The sequence below is a fragment of the Gobio gobio genome, assembly GCF_949357685.1.
Source record: "Gobio gobio genome assembly, chromosome: 2".
NCBI classification, from domain to species: domain Eukaryota; kingdom Metazoa; phylum Chordata; class Actinopteri; order Cypriniformes; family Gobionidae; genus Gobio; species Gobio gobio.
In genome coordinates this window covers 57027902-57055828 of record NC_137098.1, presented here as the reverse complement: position 1 = coordinate 57055828, position 27927 = coordinate 57027902, and the positions used below count along the sequence as shown (strand labels likewise).

The following is a 27927-nucleotide window of genomic DNA, read 5'->3' as shown; positions in this document are numbered from 1 at the left end:
GTTAAAACACTTTGTGCTGCTTAATATTTTTAAGGAAACCAACATTTCCTACTGAGGAAATATTTTGTGAGATTATAATTGACTTAACTGTCACTTTTGATTCATTTCAATCCTTGCTGAATAAAAGTTTTATTAATAATTATTACATTTATTTACAGTATTTTCGTACAATGAACTGAATGTACAGACTTGTATACGATCAGTCAAAAAATAATTTATTTGTTATTTAAACATCAGGATCTAAACAATCATTTTGGAACACCACATTACACAGAACTGAATATAATATCAAATTAAATATTCTTAATTATAATCTATTCTTAGTAATAGTAATGCACCAGTGGTGCACTTTCCTGTATAAGCATTTTTTTTTTCAACTGTGGAGCACAAATGTACAAAATAAATCTTTTGCTTTGGCCTCATAAAATAACTGCACTTGCATGTAATCATGTGTGTGTGTGCGTTACCGACTCAAAGCATACAGATCTGCCTTTAGTTTGCGAAATGAGGGTCGTTTTCTTGGATCATACTGCCAGCACTGACACATAAGGGCGTAGATTTCAACCGGACAGTTATTTGGGGCCGGCATACGATATCCTAAAAACAAAACGTACAAAAGACACATGAACAACACTTGCTTTGCAAACAAGCAATAAGCCATAGTTTGATGTGTGTGTACAGTATGCAAAGTACCTCTCTCCACCTCATCTCTGGTCTGTTGGTTATTCATGTTTTGTGGTATGGTATACGGCGTGATTCCTCTGGAGAACGTCTCCCACAACAGCACTCCAAAACTCCACACATCACTCTCAGTGGTGTATCGCCCTGATGAAACAACAGAGGGCAGCGTTGAGACATAAAACCCTCAATCATGACCAGTCAAGGTCAACACAATGCAGTGTGCGCTACAGGTACAGACTTACCATAAAATACTTGATATACAGTGTCTAAAATCTGTTTTAGTTATTTTTTAATTAGGGTGACCAGATTCCTCATGGTGGAATACAGGACGGGATGGGCGGTCCCATCCAACCCCCTATATACTTCATGATATGAGACATTTTATTTCATGATAACGATATATATATATCATATTGTTAAAGCAAATTACAAACAATAGGGCAAATACGATAGAGATACAAATGAAATAAACTACATTTTCAGGTAGATTTATTTAACATGTTTACATTTATTTAACATCTTTTGTTGTTTGATTAACACTGACAAACACTGTCGCCTCTGGATTGCTTGGTTAGGGACACTTAATATTCAACAATATTATTGATCTGACTATACTGATGCTGTATGAGAACTGAACTGAGCTGGACGATGAACTAATTTAATAATTGATGATCTTTACAACGGAACTTAATCCACACTGAACTGACTTCAGCTGAACAAATGCATCATTTTCCTGTTATTGTAAAGCTGCTTTGAAACAATCTGTATTGTATAAAGCGATATATAAATAAAGATGACTTGACGTGACTACAAACAAACGCTACTCAACCAGGCCTCGCCCGCACTTTCATGTTTCTTTTTTTCTTTTTTTTTGCATATGCCTTGGGCTGGAATTATTTAAATGTGGAATATTGTGTACGTTCCCGGAAGAAAACTCGAGACTACAATGGAGGCGTTTCAGGGAATTCAGAAACAGTGCGCACTGATACGGAACAACTCCATTTGGATTAACTTTTTCAAACGGCAACATTACACACTAAAGAAAGTTGAAAATGTAAAAAAAAAAAAAGCATAATAGGACTCCTTTAAGTGATAGTTGGTACCGTAATTGAGTGCCTCTGGTGCCGTCCACTTGACTGGGATCTGCTTCATTCCTCCTGTAGCAGAATAAACACCATCCTGCTCTTCACGAGACATTCCAAAATCACTGATCTTCACCGCGCTCTCCTCTCCCACAAGACAGTTACGGGCAGCCAGATCTCTAGAGAGAGAGACAGGGAAAATTAGAAACAATTATTTGATGTTGCTCTGAAATAAATCAAAGCATAGTGTAGAGAGAGGAAGCCTGAGGGGATGAATATAAAATTAAAAAAACAACCAGAGCAAACTAAACAAAAGTATAAGAATGACAGACGGAGAAACATAGAATGCACTGGCTCTATTAAAACTCGATCCTCTCGAGAGACACTGAACCGTTTGACACAGCATGAGGGAAACAGCCACTATCAGATTTCCTCTCAGTCTCATTATCCCCAAATCTTCCCATTGGGCATTGCTTGCAAACCGCTGGTAAAATGACTTAACCATAATAGAGAAATACCTAGAGTCTACTTATTCGATTCAATAAAACCCAGCTGTGAGCTCTTTATGAGGTCTGCTAGTGCTTTATGGATCTACTATAGTTTTTTAGCGTATCGGCGTAAATATATCACTATATTTCATTTTCAAACTCTCACCGATGAATGCACTTCTTGCTTTCCAGGTACGCCATGCCAGACGCAACATTTTCTGCCATTCTGATCAACATCTTGGGCTTCAAGTTGTGGCCCTCTGTGCGCAAAAAGCTTAGAAAGTCCCCTCCTGTCAGGAGAATACGCCATCAAGATACTTGTTTGTGGATTGAACATTTTAAAGTAATAGTTCATCATTTAACAAAATATAAATGTAATAATTATAAATAAGCAAATCAAATATGAATTTAGTAATACAATCATTTAATAAGAATAATAATACCTCATGATTTTCTACATGAAAAGACTTGTGAACTAGGTTTATGGTGCTTTTGTAATTTTTTTCAGCTTAACAATATAAATCATGATCTACTTACACTGTTACACTGCTAAGCATCTCCTTTTGTGTTTTCATGAAAGAAAGACAGTCATACCGCTTTGGAACAACACGAGGGAATTTGTGGGTGCACTGTTCCTTTAAATGATTTGAATGAAAGTTTAGATGTACCTTGGACTAGCTCCATAATGATATATATTGGCTGTTTTTGTGTGCAGACGCCGATTAGCTTCACTATGTTTGGGTGGTCGTACTGTTTTAGGATCCTGGAATAGAAAGAGATATGTTTAGTTAGATGAGAGTGTGTATGTGTGAGTAGTATACACAGTATGTGTGTGTTAATACAAACCTGGCCTCCATTAGGAACTTGTTCTTGTGTTCAGCGGGTAGATTCTCTCGGCAGGCTTTCACAGCGACTGGCGTATTGTCTGAACGCAGGCGGCCACTGAACACCTCACCAAAGTTGCCCTAATAACAATCAAGACATTACAAGAAGCAACATCATTAATAAAAAACTTTATGATTTTTTATCTTTTTATTACAAAAGATATCTGGGCTTACCCGGCCAATGCTCTGTCCAAGGACGACATCATCATGCTCCAAGACCCATTTATCCTAAAAAACATCCCACAAAAAATTAATTAATCTATAATGACAGGTTAATCACAGCACTCAGCATCAGTGGTCGACTGATAATAGTATTAATGGCAAATGCCCATATCTAGATATTTATGACGCCCACTCTCTTAGTAGACAAAGACCCTTCATGGTGCAAGGAACCCAAAAAAGTCGCTTGGATTTAAATAGGCTAATGCTTAAGAGTCTATGAGTTTACATTTCCTAAACAACAATGCGGGAAGACACATCATGGCCATATTCCATGATGACAATGTGAAGTATAGACCACTGGTGCCCAGGTGGTTTGTATATTCTGAAGTGGAAAGGAAAAAGGGAAGCTCTTATTTGGCCAAAGGGGAACTGATATTACTCAAAATGACGGAGAAAAAAATTTGTCCGATTAATAACCTTGGCCAATATACACTGCACGGGCAAAAAAAAGTTGCTGATTGGATTTAAATAGGCAAATGCTTAAGAGTCTATGAATGGATCATTATTGCAGTGATTATTATGTTTCTAGCATGTATACGTTCTAAACCTAATTGAAGGAGTGTGTTGCTTTTCGTTTCTTAAACAGCCATGTAGGAAGACGCATCATGGCCATATTCCAGGTTCAAATTGTGAAAGAATATTTGGAAGGGAGCATGAAGAATCATTTTGACACATGAATTGGTACCTCTGAGTACCTCTGTCTTTTTCGGGCAGTGTATCTCAGCTTGTCACTACTCGGCAGTAATATGTATAATAATCGTGAGACTGATTTGGCATCAGTGATAAACCTTGAGGATGGGTCTCTTTAGCACAATGTCTGTCCTCTTTGTGACGCTTTGATGGGAGATGAGGAGATGATTTATTAGCAGTGGTACAGAGGCGAAGCCCTCACCGTCAAGACGATACACACCCTAAACACAAATAAACATGCATATAATGGCCTTCATCATATAAATGACAGCTAACCACTGCATACACATACTGGAAAAAGCACCTATAAAACACACTCACATCTGCACTCTGAATGAGGAAGTGCCGACACTGGCCGCCCCAGTGCACAGACAACACGTATTCTTGTTTGCCCTGGCTTTCCCTAACCAGGAAGTCCCCATCATTCTTCAGCAGTTCCTGAACCTCCAGACGGGGGATGGCACCGTGATACCAGCCCTGCTGGGTCAAGGGCTTCTCTGCCTCGGGCACAGTCGTCAGGGAGGGGGGAACCTGGTGAGATGTATAAAACACGCTACTCTACAGAAAGTTGTAGATACAACAATGAGCAGGGAGGAGGTGAGAGAGAAAGACTGCCACCAAACACAACACCACTAACCATATACTTGGGCTTGAACAAGCTGCTGAGATGGCTCACGATTACATCCATTTTGAGGAGCTTATGGTCTTTGTCGCGCTCCTGCATTAAAAAACATGACAGACAACACAACGGCATGACAAACCAAACTTTTGCTAAAAATTCTTGCATTTCAGCTCATGATGCTCAGTGAGTGACTGAACAGTGGAGTGATTCGTTGAACTCTGATGTCTTTGATCGTTGTATTTAATTATAGATTAATTTATGCTCTATTTATGTGTGTGTATATATATGTTTTACATTTTTAAACATGAAAATAAACCTTGTATTTGAAATTAAAGAAATTCACATCATTTATTTTCACCCTACTGTATATACTCAAAATATTCTTTCTTTTAAGCAATACATATTTGTTTGGAGAACGTACAGTTAAATCGGGAGATCAAACAAAAATAAAAAAGATTTACGGTGGATTCATGTCTCAGTCTTCTCATATAAGTTAGAGAAACAACCATATTTGGAAAGGTCAACCAGCAGCATGTGAATGAGTCCCGGGAGTTCAGAGTCAACAAGGTTGTGCAATTCTCATATTTCAAAATCAATGTAACAACACAGCATGACTGGCTTTGATACTTTACAGAAAATTTTTATGGTGCTGTATTCTCTCTATCCAATTTAAATACATTTCCCCACATTTCACTCTTATCATGATTTACTCTGGGTTTTTAGAAAAAATACTAGTTATCTATAATGCTACTTCCTTCTACCTTGACTAAATGGAACAAGTCAACAGGTGTCCAGTCCAGTCACCTCTATTTATATAGCGCTTTATACAATACAGACTGTGTTGTACTAAAGAGTCTGATCTGATGTCAAAAAGTTGTAAAAAAAAAAAAAAAAAAAAAAGGAAACAAAAGAAGAAAATTCTTCACTGCGGAGAAAGATCAGGCAAAAACTGAAGCTCTCAGGACAGATTTATTGAGATGAGAGTGGACTCACTGAATTGTTGGAGGTGACAGAAATCCGGTCATCTTCCAGGACTATAGGTGGGACCTCATTACTGCCCAGAGACTGAAGTTTATCGGCCAGAACTCTCCGCTGGGCCTCCAGACGAGCACGAGCCACCATGGACAGAACTACCTGCTGTCTGCTGTCCTCCAGAGCATTACGCTTACTGAACTGATACACCCTTAAAAAAAGAAGGGAGGACGACATTAATGCAAATATATTGCTGAATGCTTCCATTAAAGATGCATTAAGCAACTTCAGAGAAACATTGTTGAAAGTGGATCAGACCATAGACAGTAAAAGAAATGGACACAGCGACCCCATAGACTTCAAGGAGAAAAAGTGAAGTCAAGTAGAAGCACTCCTGATGGCTGAGCGTGAGCTTGGACGACGTAGATGTGACGTGAGCAACCTGTCTGACAGTGGCAAGTCTTCTAGTAGTTGTGCAAAGTGAAATCTGAATCACGTTGTTGAAATATTTTGTCCCGTAGCTTTTGGCTCTCTATGGGCTTCTCCCCATGCCTCTCCCTTGACTTTATTCAAGATTCAAGAGTTTTATTTGTCACATACACAGTTATATACACAATATACAACTGGCAGTGAAATGTAAACAGGTCCGCTCCATGGACAGTGCAAATAACAGTTACAAGAAATTAAAATAGAAATAGAATAAAATTAGAATAAAAAGTATTAACATAAGTAGAATTATAAATAAATCAAGTAAAAGATAAAAATAGGAAATAAGATAAAAATAAAAATATAAAAAATATGTGGATATGATAAGTGAGATAAACTGTAGACTTAAAAATAAGTGGTTAACATAAAATATATATATATGTATATATAAATAAGTATAATGTGCAAGGTTTATTACAGGTTGTTACACAGTAACAATAGGAACGTAAAGTGCAGTGCAATGGCAGTATGTGGATGTTAATGTTTAAACTGTATGTTTATGTGTGTGCGGGGGTGAAGTGAAGTCACGTGACTGAGTTCAGGAGTCTGATGGCCTGGGGGAAGAAACTCCTCCTGAGTCTTTCAGTTTTTGCCATCAGGCTACGGAAGCGCTTACCAGATGGCAGCAGGGTGAAGTGAGAGTTTGCAGGGTGATTAATGTCTCTGATGATTTTGGTAGCTCTACCTCTGCAGCGTTTGGTGTAGATGTCCTGCAGAGACGGGAGAGCTGAGCCTGAGATGCGCTCGGATAAGCGCACCACTCTTTGCAGGGCTTTGCAGTCGTGACTGGTGCTGTTCCCGTACCACGCTGTGATGCACTGAGTCAGGACACTTTCTATCGCCCCTCGATAGAAAGTTTTCAGGATGGCTGGTGAAACCCTGAATTTCCTCAGCTGGCGCAGGTGGTACAGTCTTTGCCTGGCTTTTTTCACCTGTGTCTGGATGTGTGTAGTCCAGGTCAGATCCTCGGAGATGTTCACACCCAGGTATTTGAAGCTGCTCACTCTCTCTACCGGTGTCCCGCTGATCATGAGAGGGGAGTATGACCGATGCTGTCTCTTCCTGAAGTCCACAATCAGTTCTTTGGTCTTGCTAACATTCAGAGAGAGACAGTTGTCCTGGCACCATGATGTCAGTTGCTCCACTTCGTCCAAGTATGCCGTCTCATTGTTGTTGGAGATGAGACCCAGGACGACAGTATCATCAGCAAACTTGATGATCGAGGTGGAGCTGTGTGTGGACAAACAGTCATGGGTGTAGAGAGAGTAGAGCAGGGGACTCAGCACACAGCCCTGTGGAGCTCCCACACTCAGGGTGATGGAGGTGGAGGTGAACTGGCCTACTCTCACCGCCTGGGGTCTGCCAGTGAGGAAATCTTCAATCCAGAGGCAGAGAGAAGAATTCAGGCCTAGATCCAGGAGTTTGTGTGTTAGCTTAATGGGAACTATGGTGTTAAAGGCTGAGCTATAGTCAATAAATAGCAACCTGACATAGTTCCCACTTTTGCTGTCGATGTGAGTGAGGCAGGAGTGAAGGATGTGAGAAATGGCATCTTCAGTCGATCTATTGGGACGATAGGCAAACTGAAGAGGGTCCAAAGTGTCAGGAATGGAGGAGCAAATGTTGTTTTTAATGAGTCTCTCAAAGACCTTCATGACTAAAGATGTGAGAGCCACTGGACGATAGTCATTTAGGCAAGAGGGTTTACTGATCTTAGGTACAGGGATGATGGAGGATCGTTTGAAGGAGGTGGGGACAACAGATGTAGCAAGGGACTCGTTAAATATGGATGTAAAGAGCCCTGCGAGCTGATCAGCACAGGACCGCAGAACACGACCTGAAATACCATCCGGCCCAGCAGCTTTCCTGACATCCACACGTTTGAGTGCCCTCCGAACCTCGTCCTCCGAGACAGAGATCACGTGACCGTTGCTGCTCTGAGGGACTCTCTCTGACGCGTCACTCGCCGGAGTCGTGCTGCCGCGATTACCATCAAAGCGAGCGTAGAAAGAGTTTAACTCGTTCACCAGCAACGGATCAGCTCTCACCTCTGCAGAGGATTTAGTTCCAAAAGCACAGATGGTTCTCAGTCCCTGCCACATCCGCCGGGAGTCGTTGAGTTGGAAATGAGATTCCACTCGGTCTTTATAGCGGAGTTTTGCGGCTTTAACGGCGCGCCGGAGGGCGTAACATGAAGCTTTGTACTCCCTCATATCCCCCGTTAGGAGACCGGCATTGTAAGCGGTGGTGCGCGAGTTTACTGCAGTGCGAATTGAACTGTCCACCCACGGTTTCTGATTAGGGAAGGACGTTATAGTTATTGTTTGTGTGGCTTGCTCTGTCAGTGTATTGATAAAGCAGAGCGCCACTTCTGTGAACTCGCTGACGTCTTCAGAACTCGCGCGGAACATGTCCCAGTCGACGTCATCGAGAGCTGCCTGTAGCGTGATCTCTGAATGGGATGACCAGCGTTTGACTTCCCTCCTCACCGGGGGCTCTTGAACGAGCCTTTGTTTATATTCCGGTGTGAGGAAAATGGCGGCATGGTCCGATTTGCCAAAAGCTGGCTGTGAACGAGCTTTGTAGGCGTTCTTAAACGGAGAGTAGCAATGATCCAGTGTGTTTGCTCCTCGTGTGGGACAGGAGACATGCTGGTGAAAGTTTGGCAATACTTTCTTTAGGTTAGCTTTGTTAAAATCACCCGCGACGATGAAAGCAGCGTCGGGGTGTTTGTTTATGAAGCCGCTGGTCACATCATGGAGGGCAGATAAAGCCAGCCCCGTGTCTGCTTGTGGTGGAATATAAACGGCAGTGGTGATGACCGAGGAAAACTCCCTCGGTAGGTAGAAAGGCCGGCACATGAGAGTTAAATGTTCCAAGTGAGGCGAGCAGGATCGCGAAAGAATGGAGATGTTCCTAGGATCGCACCATTTCTTGTTTATCATGAAACACACTCCACCGCCTTTAGATTTCCCGGCCTCGGCTGTTCTGTCCATCCGAAAAACAGAGAAGTTCTCGGACGGCGTCACGGCTGTATCCGGGACCGCTGGCGTGAGCCATGTTTCGGACAGACAATAGATGTTGCAGTCTCTCATGTCCCGTTGAAAACTTATCCTGGCTCTAAGATCGTCCATCTTATTCTCCAAGGATTGGACATTTGCGAGCAAAATGCTCGGGAGAGGAGGACTGAATGCTCTTTTTCTCAGTCTGTTGCGGATCCCAGCGCGTTTCCCGCGGTGTTTTTTGAATCTTCGCCGTCGACTCGAGTGGCCATTGTTCAACTCGGCGTCCCGGCGAATCTCAGATGGAAGATTGGAGAAAGTGTCCTGAAACAGGTCAGTGTAGCGGTAACCAATTTCCAGAAGTGTTTTGCTGTCGTAACAGATCAAAGCAGATGATCCGTTGGAAAAAATAGAGAGTAAAAGAGAGTAGAATAATAAATAAAAGCAAAGTCTTAGCGGAGCGACCTGAACGGCGACCGAGCACGGCGGCGCCATCTTCAAAGATCCATTTGACTTTATCGGACTTTATGCCTCCACGTCCCCCCGATTGCCTATTTCTGTCTATACGGTAATTTCTCTACTATGCGCCGGTTGTCGCGTGGTTATGACACAACCGTTAGCCTATTTTTACAAAAACGGCATCTACGAGGCGATAGTGTAAGCTACAAGGTAATGGAGCCTTTTATACATTGTCGTGTTTCTTAAGAAATAAACAATGGTCAAATGGAGTCTTTAAACGCCTCAGATGTAAAGTTATTCGCTTAAAGTTATTGATGCCAAAATGAATGGGAGTCAATGGGATGCTAACAGCAGGTGATGGCTTGGTTAGCAATGGCCGCCCCTATGGAAGGTACGCTTTCCGGGTGTAGGATTACCCCCTTGGATCAGACGCACACCACAACACACTTCAGCCAATGAGCAGGAGGGGGCGTGTCCACTCATGATGACAAGAGAGAGAGAGAGTGAGCAAGAGGGAGATTTGAAGAAAGACTGTAGAAAGAGAGATGGCTGAGAGACATTACAAAAGAGAAAAGGTCAGAGGAATATCACTGGAAAAAAAGGTTTATTATCAGGCAAGAGCTTTAGGACCCTCATTAATATTAGAAAAGCTTTCCAGCACCGGAGAGACCGAAGCAGGAAGGCCTGAAAACAGACGCCGAGTTTGCATTGTTGCTGCTCCATACGTGAGTAAGATTGGTTTTGCTGTTTCACAGAACTAAGACATGCTGTTGTTGCAATGCTTGCTCTAGTAACAGGACAGTTTTGAATGTCATTGTTTGTCTGGAGCTGGTGTGCTGCTAGCAACTAACTACCAACTCTTGCTTGTATATACAATGGACTGTAAAACAAATATGGATGTAGTGACGTCACCCATAGGATTCTGAAGAGCAGTTTTGAAGCGTAAAGTAGGGACGAGCTGGCCGTTGCCATCTTGGCAGCGCGTCATCGTGCGTCACTCCCGGATAATAGAAAATGGGCAAAGAGGCGGGACGTGGCTGGAGCTGACGTGACGACTAACAGACAGCAGACAAGCGGCAATCCACCTGTCACTCAAAGTGGCCACGCCCTTAATTATGCAGAACTTTAAGGCTTAATATAATGTGAGTTATAAAAAAATTCACCCCCCTCACAGTTGTCATGAAGGGCAAAATTAGCCGTATAGACCAAAACCATAATTTGTACCAGGCTATAAACATGTTTTTTTCTGCAGTAAAGTTGGGCATTTTAACATGGGGCTCAATGAGATTCTGCTCCCTTCTGGAGCCTGTCCCTAGTGGCCAGTCGATGAATTGAAGTTTAAGTCACTTCAGTATTGGCTTCAAGAGAAAATGGTTGCCACTTGGTATATACTCTTGTGTACAGCATGTTATTTTTTTGTTTTCCCTTGTCGTTTGTCTGTCAGACAGATTATCAAAGTAGATCGCTTCCATCAACACTCCCAAAGCTTACACAGACCCACACCCTGTCCTGGGTCAACATTTCATTCGGTAACATTAGGCAGTTTGGATTTATGTACTGTTTATAATTTGATGATCACATTATTTTACATGTGCATAATCAATGCTTTTACCGTTTCTTTCTGCTTCTTTTTGCCTGTATTTTGATCCAGAGATTCTGTAGGCTACTCTTTCAGAAGATGTGTAATAGGGCCCTCTACCGTATAACAGTGAACATTTTTCCGTAAATGGCGGGGAAGCGTTGTGTCAAAAACGATGTGCGTCTGTGTAATTTTATTTTAGTCTATTGTTGTGAGGGATTTCCTCAATCTTCAAAAGCAGAGTAATGTCATCAGGGATTTCTATTATATTTCTTTGTTGGATCCTCATGACGGGATCACTAGTCGCCTATCTCCTCTTTGCTGGAGTGATCCAGCTTTGATTATAGTTTCATTTGGATTTTGGTGTTTTCATTGACCCTTTTGAGTAATTTTACATTTAATGTTGTGACGTGAATTGTAAGTCACTTTTGATGAATAATGACTTGGCTTAAAAAAGGTGTATAATGTATAGCTCTGTTTAGCATTTAAATTGCAAATCTGGAGTTCAGTGTACTGTGGAGTGTACGGAGAGCTCACAGACTCACCTCTGGCCTATGTTTGCAGAGTCTTCCTCATTTTGCAAATCCAACTCCAGCTGGTTGACTGTGGCCTGCTGGGAACCAAGAGCACTAGCAAGACCCAAAAGCTCCTCCTCCACAGCGGTGAGCCTTGCAGGAGAGAGAATATGAGAAGCCACAAGAGCGTAAAATGATTTCTGATGCGATAGAAGATAGTCAAAATGCAGGGGGCCAGTAACACTGAGTTAAGGAAATATGTGTGTGAATCATGGAGCGTGACTATATTTGCTTGCATATGCATATATTTGCATACTGCTGTTGAAAAGTTTGGGGCCAGAAAGATTGTAATATAAGGTGTGTTTGACATTGGCTGCGGCTGGATGCAACTGATCGGCGAGAGTAGCCGCGTGCAGGCGGGGAGGAGCTGCAAACGGAGACGTGAAGTCGGACACTTTCTGCTTCCCGCGGTGACGCTTACACTGTGTTTGCATACTTTATCACAGCTGGAGTGAAATAAATGCAATATTTGGCGATACACAGATGTTTTCAGAGATTGTCATGTAATCCTATGCACTGCTTAATACAGCGTGTGTTTGTACAAGAATAAAGTTCAACATATAAGCCTACACTATGAAGTGGGGTCTACGTTTTTATCAGTTTTATTTTGATAAACATGACAATATAACATCGCAACTACATGAAAGGAGGTTTTACTGTTATAAAAAAACTGATTTGTGAGAATTAGAGGAGCTGATGGTTTTAGAATAAACACGAAACACACGTGATCGCTGTCATGCAGTGAATCCGGCCAATCGTGGAACAGCTGTGTCGTCATCAGAGTCTGTGCAGCCGCTCTAGAGAAAGGCCCTGTCCCAAATGGCACACTTCATGTGCACTTCGGTCTTGTGGACTTACAATGGCCGCTGTGTGCGTGTGTCTGTTAAGTCCATGAGACCGCAGGGTGTCCCATTTGTCCTTTTAGGTCTCAGAAGGGTGCTCGCGAGTGCCCCCTTTGAGGTCGATATGCGCCCTCAATGCGCACTTCTGCCGAGCCCGCACTGGTGTGGGTTACACAGCGAGCTTCTTCCCGGCAGTCAAAGCGGCATTCCGTTGTGAAAGTGCGGACTCAGAGAAAGACCGTGAGGGTTTAGGGTGCCATTTGGGCCAGGGCCTAAACTGCACCGGCTGTATTAGCTGACTGCTCTCGAATCGCTCTCGTGGTACTTTGATGCCATAGTCACTGTCATCTTTTCATGTATGTAAATAAACTGGCACTTGGGTTCTCACTTCAACTTGCCTTCAGTGGATCACTCCGTTACAAAGATGTTTTAATATTTTTGAAAGAAGTCTCTTATGTTCACTAAGTTTCTGATGCGTTTATTTTCTCAAAAATACAATAAAAACTGTACAAATGTGAAATATTATAAAAATAATTCAGTTTTCTATTTTAATATATTTTAAAATGTAATTTATTCCTGTGATGCAAAGCTGAATTTTCAGCATCATTACTCCAGTCTTCAGTGTCACATGATCCTTCTAAGATGCTGCTTTGCTGCACAAGAAACATTTATTATCATCAATGTTGAAAACAGTAGTGCTGCTCAAGATTTTTGTGAAAACCATGATGCATCTTTGAGTAAAAGTTCAACAGATCATCATAGATTTTAAATATTTTTTGGGGGTTTTAAAAAAAAGTCTTTATTGTCACCTTTGATCAATTCAATGCATCCCAGCTGAATAAAAGTATTATATCTTTAAAAAAATTTATTATATAAAATTTTTTTACTGACCCCAACCTTTTAAATGCGTGTTAAGTTTGTGAACAGGTTGTGATGCCATGATGAATGCATGTTTTTTTTTTGGTTTATACATGAAGTTGTGAATTACCAAATGTCATTGTGAATTACCAAATGTCTGTTAGTAAAAAAAAAAAACATTTTGTGGAGAGGAAAAAAAATGTTACCGCATTTTGCAGCTTGTGTGAAAATTGTTAATAGTTATAGAAAATTACATAATGGGTTGTGATGTTTTGCTTAAAGAGTTGATTTGAGTGTGTAAGTAATTAGAAAAAACAATTATCTGATGGTGCCTTACGGCCAACACACACACACACACACACACACACACACACACACACACACACACACACACACACACACACACACACACACACACACACACACACACACACACACACACACACACACACACACACACACACACACACACACACACACACACACACACACACACACACACACACACACACACACACACACACACACACACAGAAACACAAACTATGCAAAAATATGAATATTCCTACCCTCCAAAAACACACATTAAAAAAGATAATTCCAAACATTCACATGACAGTTTCAGAAACAATAAAAAGGCTCAGGGTTATGATTTCACTTCTGTCTTTCTATAACATTTGTGCTTTCAGTTGCACGGAAAGAAGAAGAATCTCACCGATGCTGGATTCCCTCTACTGTGAGCTCATTGAGCTCTAGATCTTCAGTCTTCAGACCTTCAGCATCCTCCAACAAACTGATGTCGAACTCCACACATGTAGGAATCTCTCCTCTTGACCTGCACATAAACATACATACATGTGCATGCAGAAAGATGTGGACAGATAGCAACTCGACTATCCTTTTACAGGGGTCATCTTCAGTGACCGAGAGGGGACATGTTCGGTTCACTTAAGTTTTGTCGTGGCCACGAGATATTAATTTTATGTGTACGTCATATTAACTCGTGGGAACGTGATATTAAGTTGCAATCTTATGTCGTAGCCACGCGATGTAAAATCGAGGTGAGGAATGTTGAGGGAACAATATATTTTTCTTGTGGCCACAACTTCACATGTTGAGGGAACGACATCTATTTCTCATGGCCACGAGTTAAATGCATAAACAACCTGCGCAACCTGGAATTATTAGAAATGGATAGGCCTATAATAATATTTATTTTTAATTAAGAAAAAGCACGGAATTAAGAAATGATTAAATAAACATATTGCCTATTATCTTTTATTGCGGTCGATGGTGCCTAGGCGGCATTCGAATTAAGTTTTTCAATAAATGTAAGCGAAACTAAACTAAGTGAACCAAACATGTCCCCTTACCGTAGTCACGAAAGGACATTTGCACTGTATTTAAAATGCATACTATAAAACGAAATATTTATCAGGAAATAATGCAGGAAAGGACTTGATTTTATCAATTATGATTTGATTGGACTGTAAAAACTGGGCTATGATGTTATATTTTGCTCCGCCCACATGGCCTTAATAAAGATTTGGGCAGTTGACCAGTGATTGTCCATACAAGAGAAGAGTTTTTTCCCCCGTTGTTTTTGTTTTGTTTTTTTACAATAATAAACTGATGAATTATGCACAATACGACCAGGAACATTTCCTATGAAATTAAACAGGGTCCATTTTGATTTCATGTTGACTTAAAGAGATAAGAAGTTAGCAATTGTATGCAACAGCCTTTGTTCTTCTGGTCCAAGTTCCCATGCATCCAACAAAAACTGGGAACAAAGGGAAAGGTGTATACCTGTTCTGCTGAATGAAGCTCTCGTATTCTTTCTGTGGCTGGATGGCCTTCAGGGCATTGGCCATTTCAGTGTGAACACTCACCACCTCCTCATGAAGCAGATTAGACAGATCGAAATATTCCTGCAGAATCTCCTTCCTAAGAAACAGTAGGGTCACATTAGTCATGTGGGTTTAAACGCACAAGGCACTCAGCTAAACGACTTCTTCTTTTTAACTAACTGTAACTAAGTGAGTAACGACCATTTACATTGCCTGAACAGGGTGACATATCATCCATCAAAAAGCAGAAGTCTAAAACTGTAACTGTGCTGTGTCTCTTAAAATAAGGCAATGGGTATTGTAGCCATAGAGTTTCAATTTTGTGCTTTAGGGGGAACCTACTGGCAGATGGGTCATGTGCGCACGAGCGGGTAGTCATATTCAGTTACGGATTACGTGAATCAAATGTAAATTACAACATTTTTTTAAAAAAAATTAGGAAATCTCAAAAAAGAGTTGAGTAGCTTGCATGCCAGGATATTACTGTCGGTCGTTCAACATTTGTTGTCAAATATAACATGTTTAGATCTTTCCACACACTTTTCCAGCGGTAGAAATAAAGCGTTGTGTTGGAATTCACATTCGTCTTCGGTGAACAGTAAAGCCCTGCCTTCTTTGATTTGATTGGCTATCTCGCTCATTTTGACATTGACGAGCGCTGTTAGACCTGAGATGGCACAGGTACGTTTCTAAGATATCTATTAAAGAGCGCTTAATCTGGAAAACATCTGTTGTGTACAAACATCTGATAAACATCTCCGAAAACATTCTAAATCATAAACATCTTAAAGACATTTTCTAAATGTCTATTTAAAATCTTACAGGAAATGTCTTGCAGATGAGCAAACAGTCTAAAAAACATACATCTTGCAGATGCAAATGCAGACATCAAATAGACGTCTCTGTGATGTACATGTGCTAGAATTGTAACACTGTGCCTACACTGGACGCGACCATCGAATCGTGCAACAACAGCTAAAGGCTGTCTACACTGGACACAGCAACACGGCCGTAGCAAAGCATTTGTCCTTCGTGTCAGTGTGTCATAAATAGAACGAGGCATCAGTTTACTGTCGGGGATTTTGTCACGCCACATGTCTATAGTGGTTACAGCCCTATATATTTAACATCTTCTACATTTCATATCTTCAAAGTTTCAAATACATTTATAATGAGCGACTGCTATACAAAGAGTAAAAAACATACATTATCGTGGGCCTACCTAATGCAGAAGCAGCTGCCTCTTTTTCAGAGTTGTGCAGATGTTGATAGTTGAAGCATCAGAGTTAGAGCCCCCCACTCCTTTAGTTGTGGGTTTATTAAAAAAAAAACGATGAATATACATTTTGTTTAGTTAGCCTTCTATTTAGCATAAGCGTAAAACTAAAGCGGGAACGGAACGAGAAGAGAGTCCACTCATGTACCACGACATTTTATTCGCAAGTTGCGAGATAATGGGTTTTCTTGGTTTTTCAGTATAGTATTTAAAAATATTTTAGCCTTAACTTACTCATTCCACCCACTAAAATACCCCCCCTCCACACCCACACTCTGCCTAAGATGAGTACTTAGTACCAGTATGTTAAATTTCCACTGTTTAACATTATAGCGCTGATGTTATTGATGTTGACTCACAGAATAAGCATCATTTCCTCCTGCAGCGTCTGCAGGGCTCCCAGCAGGGCCGGCTGACTTTGGCCATAGTGGAGTTGGTGATGCACCTGGGCGGCCTTCACCGACAGCACATACTCATTGTGGTGCTCATGCAGTTTCAGAGTGGCTTTGATGTAGCGCTCCTTCGCTTTCTCACGTTCTTTATCTGTACAAAAGACCGCCCACAAACATACATGAGCATGTAAGAGAAAGGTGACATTACAGCTGTATATCTATTGTTGTGAACTTTTATCTTCTAAAGTGTAGGAAACTCAGAAGTGAAAACCAGGAGACGTCGGGATCAAACAGAAGTTATTCTTTTAATGAGAACTCTCTGTGCTGCAGGTCGTCCGAAAACAGTCTAACTTAAAAGTACAAAATAATGCAATTAATCTACATTTCAGGGGGAGGGATTATACAGCAGGTGAGGAGACATTCAAACAAAGGAATGCATATGTTGTGTAGGTAAAGGACACACCTTAGACATAACAGTGTGACCCGTCCTAATTCAATCAGCATAACAGTGTCATTCAAATGCATAGATGCTAATCCAATCACTCAGGCAGTATTGCTCTAAACTTGTCATGGTAAATAGTCAGGAAGTGCATAAAGACAAAATATGTAATGTCTCAAACACTTACACAGCCTGACGTAATCTCTTTAGAATTTCCTCAAGTTTACTTCAAAATGTAAACCACAAATATAGATAATGTTTTGAGTTATATTCTATTACATTGGAACCTAGATATAACAATGTATAAATTTGTAATCTTACACTATACATATCTCAACTGATCTTACCCTTACATTTAGTTTTGTTTGCGCAACCTAATAATTTTGAAACATTTGAATATGTTTGAATAGAATCAATTCATTTAGATGTTACCACATGAAGCACATTTTTATTTTCTCTGAACTCTGTTCAAAACTATTATAACCACCCCTATTGTGGAGCGTTTCCTTCACAATTGTGGGGCTATTTTTTGCAATTTCAAGGACTGTATAAGAAACTTTCATCTATTTTTCAAGTAATTACCTGAGGGGCCTCAGACAATGTGCCCATGTTTTAGTTCAGCTAATTATTATAGTTTATATAGACATATTTTTTTCATGTCTGTGTGACAAGTAGCTTACTGAAAGCATAAGTTTCGGTTAATTTTTGTGACGTGCTCCTGAAAGAAGTTCATGAGACTGCAGAGAGCGCATAGCTGTTTGTTTTACAAAAGTACAATTTTTTTTTTTTTGATTCTACATAAAAACCTTGTACAGTTTCCATTGCTGTCTTACTCTTATCGGTATGACCATAAATAACGGAGTATTTTAAGTTGTTTTTCTTTGCTACAAGGAAAAAAGAAAGGAAAAAGGAAAGGAAAAGAAAGAAAACTATTTAGATTCATGCCGAATGAGAGAGGCACATGAGCCCAAAGCCTGTTTCAGTTTCACTTTAAATACATTTGTTTGTTTATAATAAATGCTGTTGCCACTATAATTTATGTTTATTTTATACTCATATTTTATATAGCCTAGCCATCTCATTATTATGAAGGTCATTTAAAGTCCATTAAAAATAACAACATTTAAAAGACATTTAAATGTTTAATCAAAGGCATCATGCCTGAAGCCAAATGGATTTTGAATGCAACTTACAAAAGACAAAAAATACATATTTTTATATTTAATAATTAGGTCCCATGATTACAAAATTGTAAATGCCACAAAGTCGTTGACCTTTGGTGAATTTCGTCATTTTGAAGCCGAAATATGTAATTTATGTGATTCATGTAGAAAGATTTGCTTGCATGCGGGTGGTAGGAGGAATAAGTCCAATAATTGCCTACCATTCATTATGTAAATTTAATGTCAAACTACAAATATTTGATCGAAATGTACATTTTAGTCTAATTATTGCGCTCATTTCTCTGTCTGTTTGCATGCACGCACGTCTTTTAAACGTCTTTAAAAGAAAAACGTGAAACTGCATTCTGCATTTATCTTATTTAAAATATTTTTTTAATATCTTATTAAACATATTACCAAGCCTTCTTTTATTTCTTTTTTTTTATTTCAGTCTAATAAAAATTATAAAATTAATATAAATAAACTAATAATAAAAAATATATAGAAAACAGTTATTTAAAATGTTCAAATATATCTTACAGACCTTAAACTTTCGAACAGTAGTGTGTATTCTCAAGAGCTATTATGTGCTATATAATATTTAAATCAATAAGCCATCAAACCACTGAACTTCCCCATCTGCTAAGCGCTTTAAGGGTTATAAACACTTTACGTATATCCTATTAAAGTGCGATAAAAAGTACCCATCTAGTACACTCAAGCTAATTTTAAGTAATGCCTTGCACAGAGCAAATATATCTGCCATTGCTTTTCATATCTGTTGTCTGAATATATTTAATAGACTTCAGATGCAAAAGCCTCTAAGTCCGTCTGACGTTTTTCTTTAAAAGAAGCATTTTTGTCAGGCTCCTATGTATAGGTTTCTACCTAAGTACCGGTACTTCTGAATGGGCTGAGGCTGGCATTTAGTGGGTTTGAAGTGAAAGTATTTTATGATCTTATTCTATATGCGGAGAGCATTCACTCGGTATCGTTATCTCATTTTTGACTGATGTGGCTTTTAGAGGCTTTTGCATCTGAACAAAATTCTGCATTTTGCATTTACTGTTCTATTCATTGTGGCCCATCTAAGTGCTGCAAAATGTGCTCTGCTAAACATTCACACTTTGGTCATTGAAGAAACCACATTTAGTTACTCTTTGTCACATTTAAAGACAAGTTTTTCTCCAATTGTCTGAGTAGACGAATGCCTTGTTTCCACATAATATCATAAAACCGTTAGTGTTTAAACATTAAACAGTTCCTCTTATTGTACGTATCTCTTTCAGAACAAAGTACACTATTCAGTCAAAATGAAAGGAAAGTGGCCATGATTTATAGAGAACTAGACAGCATGGAGGCATCCTACCTTTGCTTGCTTCCTGATATTTTCTTTTCGCCTGGGCCGCGTCCCGTACCAGCTGTCTGTAACTGGACTTGAGCCGGTCTAGCTCGGTTTGGGTGACCTAACCTTCCACAACAGGACACAAAATAAAAACAAATAAAAATCCAGGTTTGTGCATCAAAATAATACATGTCATGTGCAAACACGAAAGGACGCAGAGTGGCTAGATTCACTGCTGACAGTCAATTCAACATGTTATTAGCCTGGTTTAGATATGAGGAAGAATATGCACCATATTCCGCTAATAATAGTTTTAAAAGCTTGCAGGCTAAACATAACAAAAAACCCAGCAACAAAACCACTGATGGTAAAATAAAACACGACCGCGACTACATTCTCATGTTGGGAGTGACTACATTCTCATCGCTGCTTAATGTCCTATACAAATGAAAAGGCATTTTTCTACTTCCTGATTTTTGTTACTGCAAAGGTTCTAAACGTTAAACCATTCAAGAATTCACAGAAGCCGTCTAAAGACCCACAGGCAGTTTGCGCTTTGGTCATGGTTTCAAGAAAGAGATCAAACTAAAAATAAGCTTCAGTTCAATAAGCTACATTTCCTCTATCTAAAATTTGATTCTGCCTAACGTCTAAACACATACACAAAGCCAAATGTGAGACAATTATATATGATTTGAAGAAAATGTGAGTGATGCCTGCATGTGGAAAGACTGCAGATACAATAGATGTAGTGAGCAGCCTGTACAGGTGTAGCTATGTGGTTTCGAAAGTGTTCAGAGTGGATTTTAGCATGCAATGAGGTTGGTCACCAGCCCTAGAAAGAGCCCCCTCACTTTGCTTTACTGCAAGGTTGTTGTTTTTTTTAAAGAATATGACACTTTTATTCAGCAAGGATGCATTAAACTGATCAAAAGTTACAGCAAACGCATTTATAATGTAATGTATAAAGACGTTTAAAAAATATATATTTCAAATAAATGCTGTTATTTTGAACTTTCTATTCATAAAAGAAAATATGAAGCAGCACAACTGTTTATGAGAATGAAAAAAAAATCAGCAAAATCATCACATCAGAATGATTTCTGAAGGATCATGTGACACTGGAGTGATGATGCTGAAAATTCAGCTTTGACATCACAGGAATAAATTACAGTTTAAAATATATTCAAATAGAAAACAGTTCATTTAAATTGTAATAATATTTCACAATATTACTGTTTTTTACTGTATTTTTGATCAAATAAATGCAGCCTTGGTGAGCATAAGAGACTTTTTTTTCAAAAACATAAAAAACATTAACCTTACTGATTTGTGAGCAAATATATTTACAATTCATGATTCTCACACACACAACATTTCCTTATTTAATGTGTAACTCGTTTTACTGGCCCTTGACTATCTTCTGTTGCATCAGACATTTTTTATTTTATTTTTTAAATTACATCTATGAGTTGGTCTTGTGAGAGGGTTTATAACTTTTGGGAAGCGATTTCAAAGGCTTATCATTCAAACAGTGGTATAAGGAGTTTTTGGACATTGCTCATATGTAATTATCAGTGGTTCGATGTCAAGGTGCAAGAGAAGAAAATGTCAATATGTGACTGATCTTAATTTATAGAATTAAGAATAGAATAGAATTTTGCATACAGAGTCCTATTGGGCGGGGGTGGGACTGTTTGGAATGTATATGTTGTATGTTATTTTAGGTTATGTGCAGTTCATATTAAAGAGTTCATATTAAAAATTTAAGTTCTGTCATTAATTACTCACCCTCATGTCGTTCCAAACCCGTAAGACTATCGTTCATCTGCGGAACACAAATGAAGATCTTTTTAATTAAAACGGAGATCTTTCTGTCCCACCATTGACAGCGAATGCAACTACCACTTTAAAGACCCAGAAAGGTAAAGACATCATTAAAGTAATCCATGTGACTCCAGTGGTTTAACCTCAATTTTATAAAGCTACACGAGTGTTTTTGCACAAAAAAATCACTTGCATCGCTTTATAAAATTGAGGTTAAACCACTATTCTTAATTCTTTACTATCTTTTTTAGGCTTGAAAGTGGTAGTTTCTTTGGCTAACAATGGAGGGACAGAAAGCTCTCAGAGTTCATCGAAAAGATCTTCATTTGTATTCCAAAAATGAACGAAAGTCTTACGGGTTTAGAGCGACATAATGGTGAGTAATTAATGACAGAATATACATTTTTTGGTGAACTAAACCTTTAGGTGTGAGTGGTGAAGTTTTTTGTTGTGTCTATGGTACATATTTATGCTATAGTTAATCACAAAATAAGAACCACATTTCCATTGGTAGTGTATATAGAAAATCTTACACAAATATTGAGAATTTGTCATGGTAACCAAAGTATCTTCCAAATGTTCATGGTTACATCAGTTACTGTTCTGCAGAAAATGTTTACAGTACAATAGCAACATTAAAATCTTGCCTTAGGACATTTGCATATACAGTGCTAAATTTAGACCATGAAACTAGAACAGAGGGGAAAGGCAAAAAAAAATACTAATAAGAAAAAGACGTTTTTTTTTATAATAGTTGCAGTATACCATAAGTGCAATTTAATTAGAAACACATCCGTATAAGTGTGAGATACTGTGAAACTGTACTTGCTACGAGAGCGTAATTGTGAAGAGTGATGTGCGTGCGGCGCTGACCCTGCACATTTCTTGGTTGAGAAGGTTCCACTGTTCCCCGTAAGTCTTCCTCAGCTGCTGTTTGTCCCGGATGAGGAGGGTGAGTTTGCTGAGGGGTCCCACCATCAGATCCTCCGAATGCTTGCGAATGATACGACTGAGGCTCTCCGTCTGACTGACCAGCACATTCCACGACTGTGAGAGTGAGAAAATGAATGCAATTTTAGCATTGGAAATGTGAATGCATTTATTCTGGTGCGTTTATCTCTGCTTGTAGGGGTTCAAGTGAAAGCAAGAATAAAAAAAATACTTGAATGTTTAGGATTTGCATTTGCTCATTGTGTAGTTTTATCATAGTTGTATAGTCAAAACCAGGGGTGTCCAAACTCCTGGAGGGCCACTGTCTTGCCAAAATTAGCTCCATCTTGCTTCAACACAGCTCCCTGGAAGTTTCTAGCATAGATATCCATAATAAAGGCTAGATGTCTCGTCCGTGCTGCTGGCCAATGGAGGTCGACGTCCGCACCTGGCGGCCATCTTGTCACAGTCAGCTTGCACACTCGTAACATTGTGTTTTAATGGTGCATGTACTTTTTAAATAACCGTGCTCAATTTTCTACCGATTTTCAAACTGTTTGGTTTGTTATAAACGTCAGAGATGTAGTTATGACACTGCATACTTATGAATAATTATAACCAACATATTCAAGCATCCAGAATTACAGCCACGTTAATAACGTTTGTAAGAAACCACATAGGTCCCACATCAGGTCCCACAGAGCCCGCCAGAAAGCTTGCCTGTGACAAGATGGCCGCTGGTGATGACGTTAGAGACTCCGCCATAAGACATCTAGCCTTTATTATGTATATCTATGGTATCTAGTATGCCTAGTAAGACCTTGATTAGCTGGTTCAGGTGTGTTTAATTGTGGGTGGAGCTAAACTCTGCAGGACAGTGGCTCTCCAGGAGAAGGATTGGACAACCCTGGTCTAAACAGATGGAAGGTCTTCTAGGAAAGTCAGCAAGAAAATATCTATAATATCAGAGAAAGGTTTTTGGCAGAAGCTTTTGTATTGCCAGCATGTTTACAGTGCAGTTTCCCATATGCCTCTTCACTTCTCTTTCAATGGCACCTTAGTCTCTAAATATCTTAAAGGGGTGAATTAAATTAATTGAGAAATACAATTTTCCATGAGGTTTTGACATATTAGAGGTCATCATACTTTAAGAATATCCTGTAGATTTCAGAACTTAAAACTTATATAAATAAAAGTTGAAAACTTCCTTGTTCCAAAAACAGATTTTATTGAAGCCAAGCCCAAAGAAAGACTCATTGTGGAATCTATAGATGGGTGAAATAATGCCTCTGCAGAAGAAAATCAACGCCTACTCTATCATTGCAACTTTGGCCCCGCCCACTGGCGTATTAGTGAGATGACGAGGAGAGAAGACACAGGATCAGTGGACTAAAAATAACATTACCTTCCAAAGGATCCTAATGCTAGGAATGTAGTCATTTATTTTCAACAATGTGAATGTCTCAGTTGAGCATTATTTATTTGTATTCAGTACTGTGGATTCTCTGGTAAATCAGTCGCAGTTTCGGCGCAGGCTTTGCAAACAGATTTTAACAAAATGGACTCGACATTAATGCGACAACATAAGTACCTGTTTTAATTGTAATGCCTGATCTGTGACCAGTGATGTCTAATATGTGACACCACAAAACCAGTCAATTTAAAAATTGAGATTCATATATCTGAAAGCTGAATAAATAAGCTTTCCATTGATGTATGGTTTGTTCGGAAAATATTTGCCCGAGATACACAACTACGTGAAAATCTAGAATCTGACGGTGCAAAAAAGCAATGCAATGCAAAAAAGCTCCTTAGCAATGCATACTACTAATAATAATAATAATGATCATTTTTTATATATATATTTACGGCAGGAAATTTCGAAAATATCTTCATGGAAAATTATCTTTACTTAATACCCTAATGACTTTTGGAATTAAAAAAAAACAAAAAACGATAATTTTGCCTTTGCAATCGCTGGAGCTGTCAACCAAACAGTGCGAGTTTATCAGTGACTGAGTTCTGGACTTGTGCCAAAACTCCAGTTATAATCAACAAATCTCTATCTACATTGTGTTTGCACTGTAAGTTAAGAAGAAAGCATTCGTTAGTGTGCAGAAATCGTGTTGCAATGACGATAATCACTGCATTCACGCGCTCAACATGTCTGTGATCGGCTACAATGCTCATCACTGCAACCTTTCATGCCATAATCTAAATATAATGCCATAGATATAAATATAATGCTATAATCAACCCTTTTCACGATTAACCATGCCAGCTGTAATAGTAAAAACGCACTAAAAGTTTTCGAGAGAGTTCCACGTGTAATAATGAGCTATTTCATATGCAAATATGTTAGCCAATCACAGCAGTGGGCGTTAACACTGAGGACTCACAGCAGACACGCCGCTTCAAACAGAGCGTTCAAATCAGAGGGCTAAAATTAGGCTAGAAAAATGCCTTTTATTTCTAAATCATGACAATTTTTGATGTAAAAATCAAACTAACCTTATAAGTGCAGTGCACCCTAGGAAACATTATAAAACAATGCAGTTCATGACCTCTTTAACATCATGTGGAAAGTAAGGATTCATTTCAGATTCAACTTAGTACTTGAGACCATTTTAGTGTGGATATATCATCTAAACACAGTAAAATCTCCAATATACATTGAAATCAAATCAAGGGAACTTTATACTGGCTAAGGAGATGCTTCCAACCTTATTGAACTGGCTGATGTAGTCCAGACCTCCTCCGGGCTGGGACCCCTCCAGCTTCTCAACAATGGCGGACATCTGATGCAGCTGTACGGAGAACTCGCGATCGCTCTTGGCCCTCTGCGTTATCCATTTCTTCATAACCTCCATCAATCGCAGCTCAGAGTCTTGTAGTTTCATAAGGGCGGCGTGACCCTGAGGGCACCACAGGTCCTCTGCAAAGCCCATACCTTTAACAGTCTAGGGAACATGCGCATCATTACCATTGTTGGGACATCACGCTGCTTTCTGATGTGTGTCTGAAATGTGTGTGAAAATGTGTGTAGTCAAAATTACTTACAGTTTGGTACAACAAACTTCCAGGTCAGGTCAAAAAGAAACACCACAAACCAAGATCTACGAAAAGAGGAAGAATATTTTAGACTGTCAAAACATTTAAATGTGCATTTCATCAGATAATTTAAGCATTTTTTTTTGTGTGTGGCTGTCGCAAAAATTATTGCAAAAACGTAGGAGTTTTCAGATGCTTTCATTTCCTCACAAGCAATTTAGGACAAGAAAGTGATGTTGTCTATACTGACCACTTCCCATATCGCAATGGCATTTCAAAGGTTATTTATAATGAACAGCTCAGTCATAAGGTACAATGCTGAACAACTTAATGATTTACAATGCACAATCTACTTTGCATACAGCAGAAAGAAAATGCTTTGAAATACTTTTCAAAAAACTGATTTGCATATGCTTTATTTAAACTCAACAAAGCCACATACAAGCTCAGTTATACAAAACCTGTATGAGAAGTAGCCTAAACCTCAATAAAAAATACATACAAATAACTTAAAGACCTATTTTTCCATAGCCCATTTTGTCTGTGTAGCTAGCTATATGGTGTTTACTCATTATTAGAAATGAGTCACATTTTGTTTACTCTAAAAAGATGGAAGACATTGCTTTTAAAAAATATAACTCAAATGTATATGTTTATTTATAAGTTTAATTCTACTAAAAGAAACTTGCTTTGCAACTACACGTCAACTACCAGTCATTAATTAGTAGACTGTCTGATTAATATCTGCGAACACTTTATTTTTATAGTCCCTCCAACAGACGAAGTAACTTTGTATTTTACAAACCTACTAATAAGATAGCCTACTCGTAATTAGTTAGTGGACATGTAGGCTAGTTGCAAAGTTATTTATAGTTAGAAGAACTATTTAAATAAAATGGAAAAATCGAGCATAAATAGAGCTGAAAACTAAATGGTTTATTGTCTGAAGGGGATGTCGTCGTGACGTCACATGGTCTCTTCTACTATATCTCGGTCAATGAAACATGGTTACGACAACATTATTTTCTTATAAAGATGTTCTTAAATCAGACAAACATATATTATTAAAACAGGTCGTTTGTGTAACACTAGAGCTCCGAATATTCCATTGGCGAGACTTGAAATTGTGTAAATTCTTACCTCAGATGTGCCTGGCGCAGCGAAACGTCCTGTCAGAGCAACCGGAACACATAATTATCCATTATAAGAAGAAAAGAGTGCGTCGAAACGATAAATACTGGAGATGCTGAAATACTGTACGCAGGGCGACAGATGAGCTCTTGTGTTGACAGCAGCGGCTGACTGTAGGACTGAAACCAGGAAGACAGTCCGGCAGGCAGGACGCAGACTCACTGCATTCAACAGGATTAAACCTAATGCATGACAACACTTCGATTACACAGCTAACAGGTCTACTAGGAATTTATACATAACTGATGATATTCATACATAATTACTCATATAACTATAAATAAAAATAGATTGTTAAACAGTGATGCAATATCCTAATTTTTTAAAAAAAAGAAAAAAGAAACAAGGAAGCTCATGGTAAAGGCTATTGGATTTAAAAATAGCACTGAATAACACTGATGATCTTTTCATCACGGCACCTGTTGGTGGGTGGGTTATATTAGGCAGCAAGTGAACATTTGGCCCTCAAAGTTGATGTGCTAGAAGCTGCAAAAATCAGCAAGCGTAAGGATTTGAGCGAGTTTGACAAGGGCCAAATTGTGATGGCTATACGACTGGGTCAGAGCATCTCCAAAACTGCAGCTCTTGTGGGGTGTTCCCAGTCTGCAGTGGTCAGTATCTATCAAAAGTGCTCCAAGGTGAGAACAGTGGTGAACCGGCGACAGGGTCATGGGCAGCCAAGGCTTATTGATGCACGTGGGGAGCGAAGGCTGGCCCGTGTGGTCTGATGAAACATACGAGCTACTGTAGCTCAGATTGCTCAGGAAGTTAATGCTGGCTCTGATAGAAAGGTGTCAGAATACACAGCGCATCACAGTTTGTTGTGTATGGGGCTGCATAGCCGCAGACCAGTCAGGGTGCCCATGCTGACCCCTGTCCACCGCCACCATGTGAGCATCAGAACTGGACCACAGAACAATGGAAAAGGTGGCCTGGTCTGAAAAGGTGGCCTGGTCTGATGAATCACACTTTCTTTTACATCACATGGATGGCCGGATGTATATGTGTCACGTACCTGGGG

At 39.3% G+C, this 27927-nt stretch overlaps 1 protein-coding gene across 2 annotated transcripts; it reads right to left on the bottom strand.

The window, feature by feature from the left end:
* fes (FES proto-oncogene, tyrosine kinase) lies at window positions 1-27627 on the bottom strand. Of its 2 annotated transcripts, none has more exons than XM_079811010.1 (20): window positions 26856-27627; window positions 25725-25780; window positions 25388-25624; window positions 22608-22781; window positions 19932-20028; window positions 16928-17111; window positions 15252-15389; window positions 14158-14277; window positions 11713-11835; window positions 5663-5852; window positions 4685-4765; window positions 4369-4605; window positions 4146-4268; window positions 3310-3363; window positions 3098-3216; window positions 2920-3014; window positions 2418-2541; window positions 1785-1942; window positions 694-825; window positions 1-597 (listed from the first exon to the last, which is right to left on the bottom strand). In XM_079811010.1, the coding sequence occupies exons 3-20, from the start codon at window positions 25610-25612 to the stop codon at window positions 464-466; spliced, it is 2508 nt and encodes an 835-aa protein (XP_079667136.1). In that variant the 5' UTR covers window positions 25613-25624; window positions 25725-25780; window positions 26856-27627; the 3' UTR covers window positions 1-463. The 2 variants fall into 2 exon arrangements, with proteins under 2 accessions (XP_079667136.1, XP_079667137.1); XM_079811011.1 differs by having other exon boundaries at window positions 4369-4578.
* Between the last annotated feature and the right edge of the window lie 300 nt (window positions 27628-27927).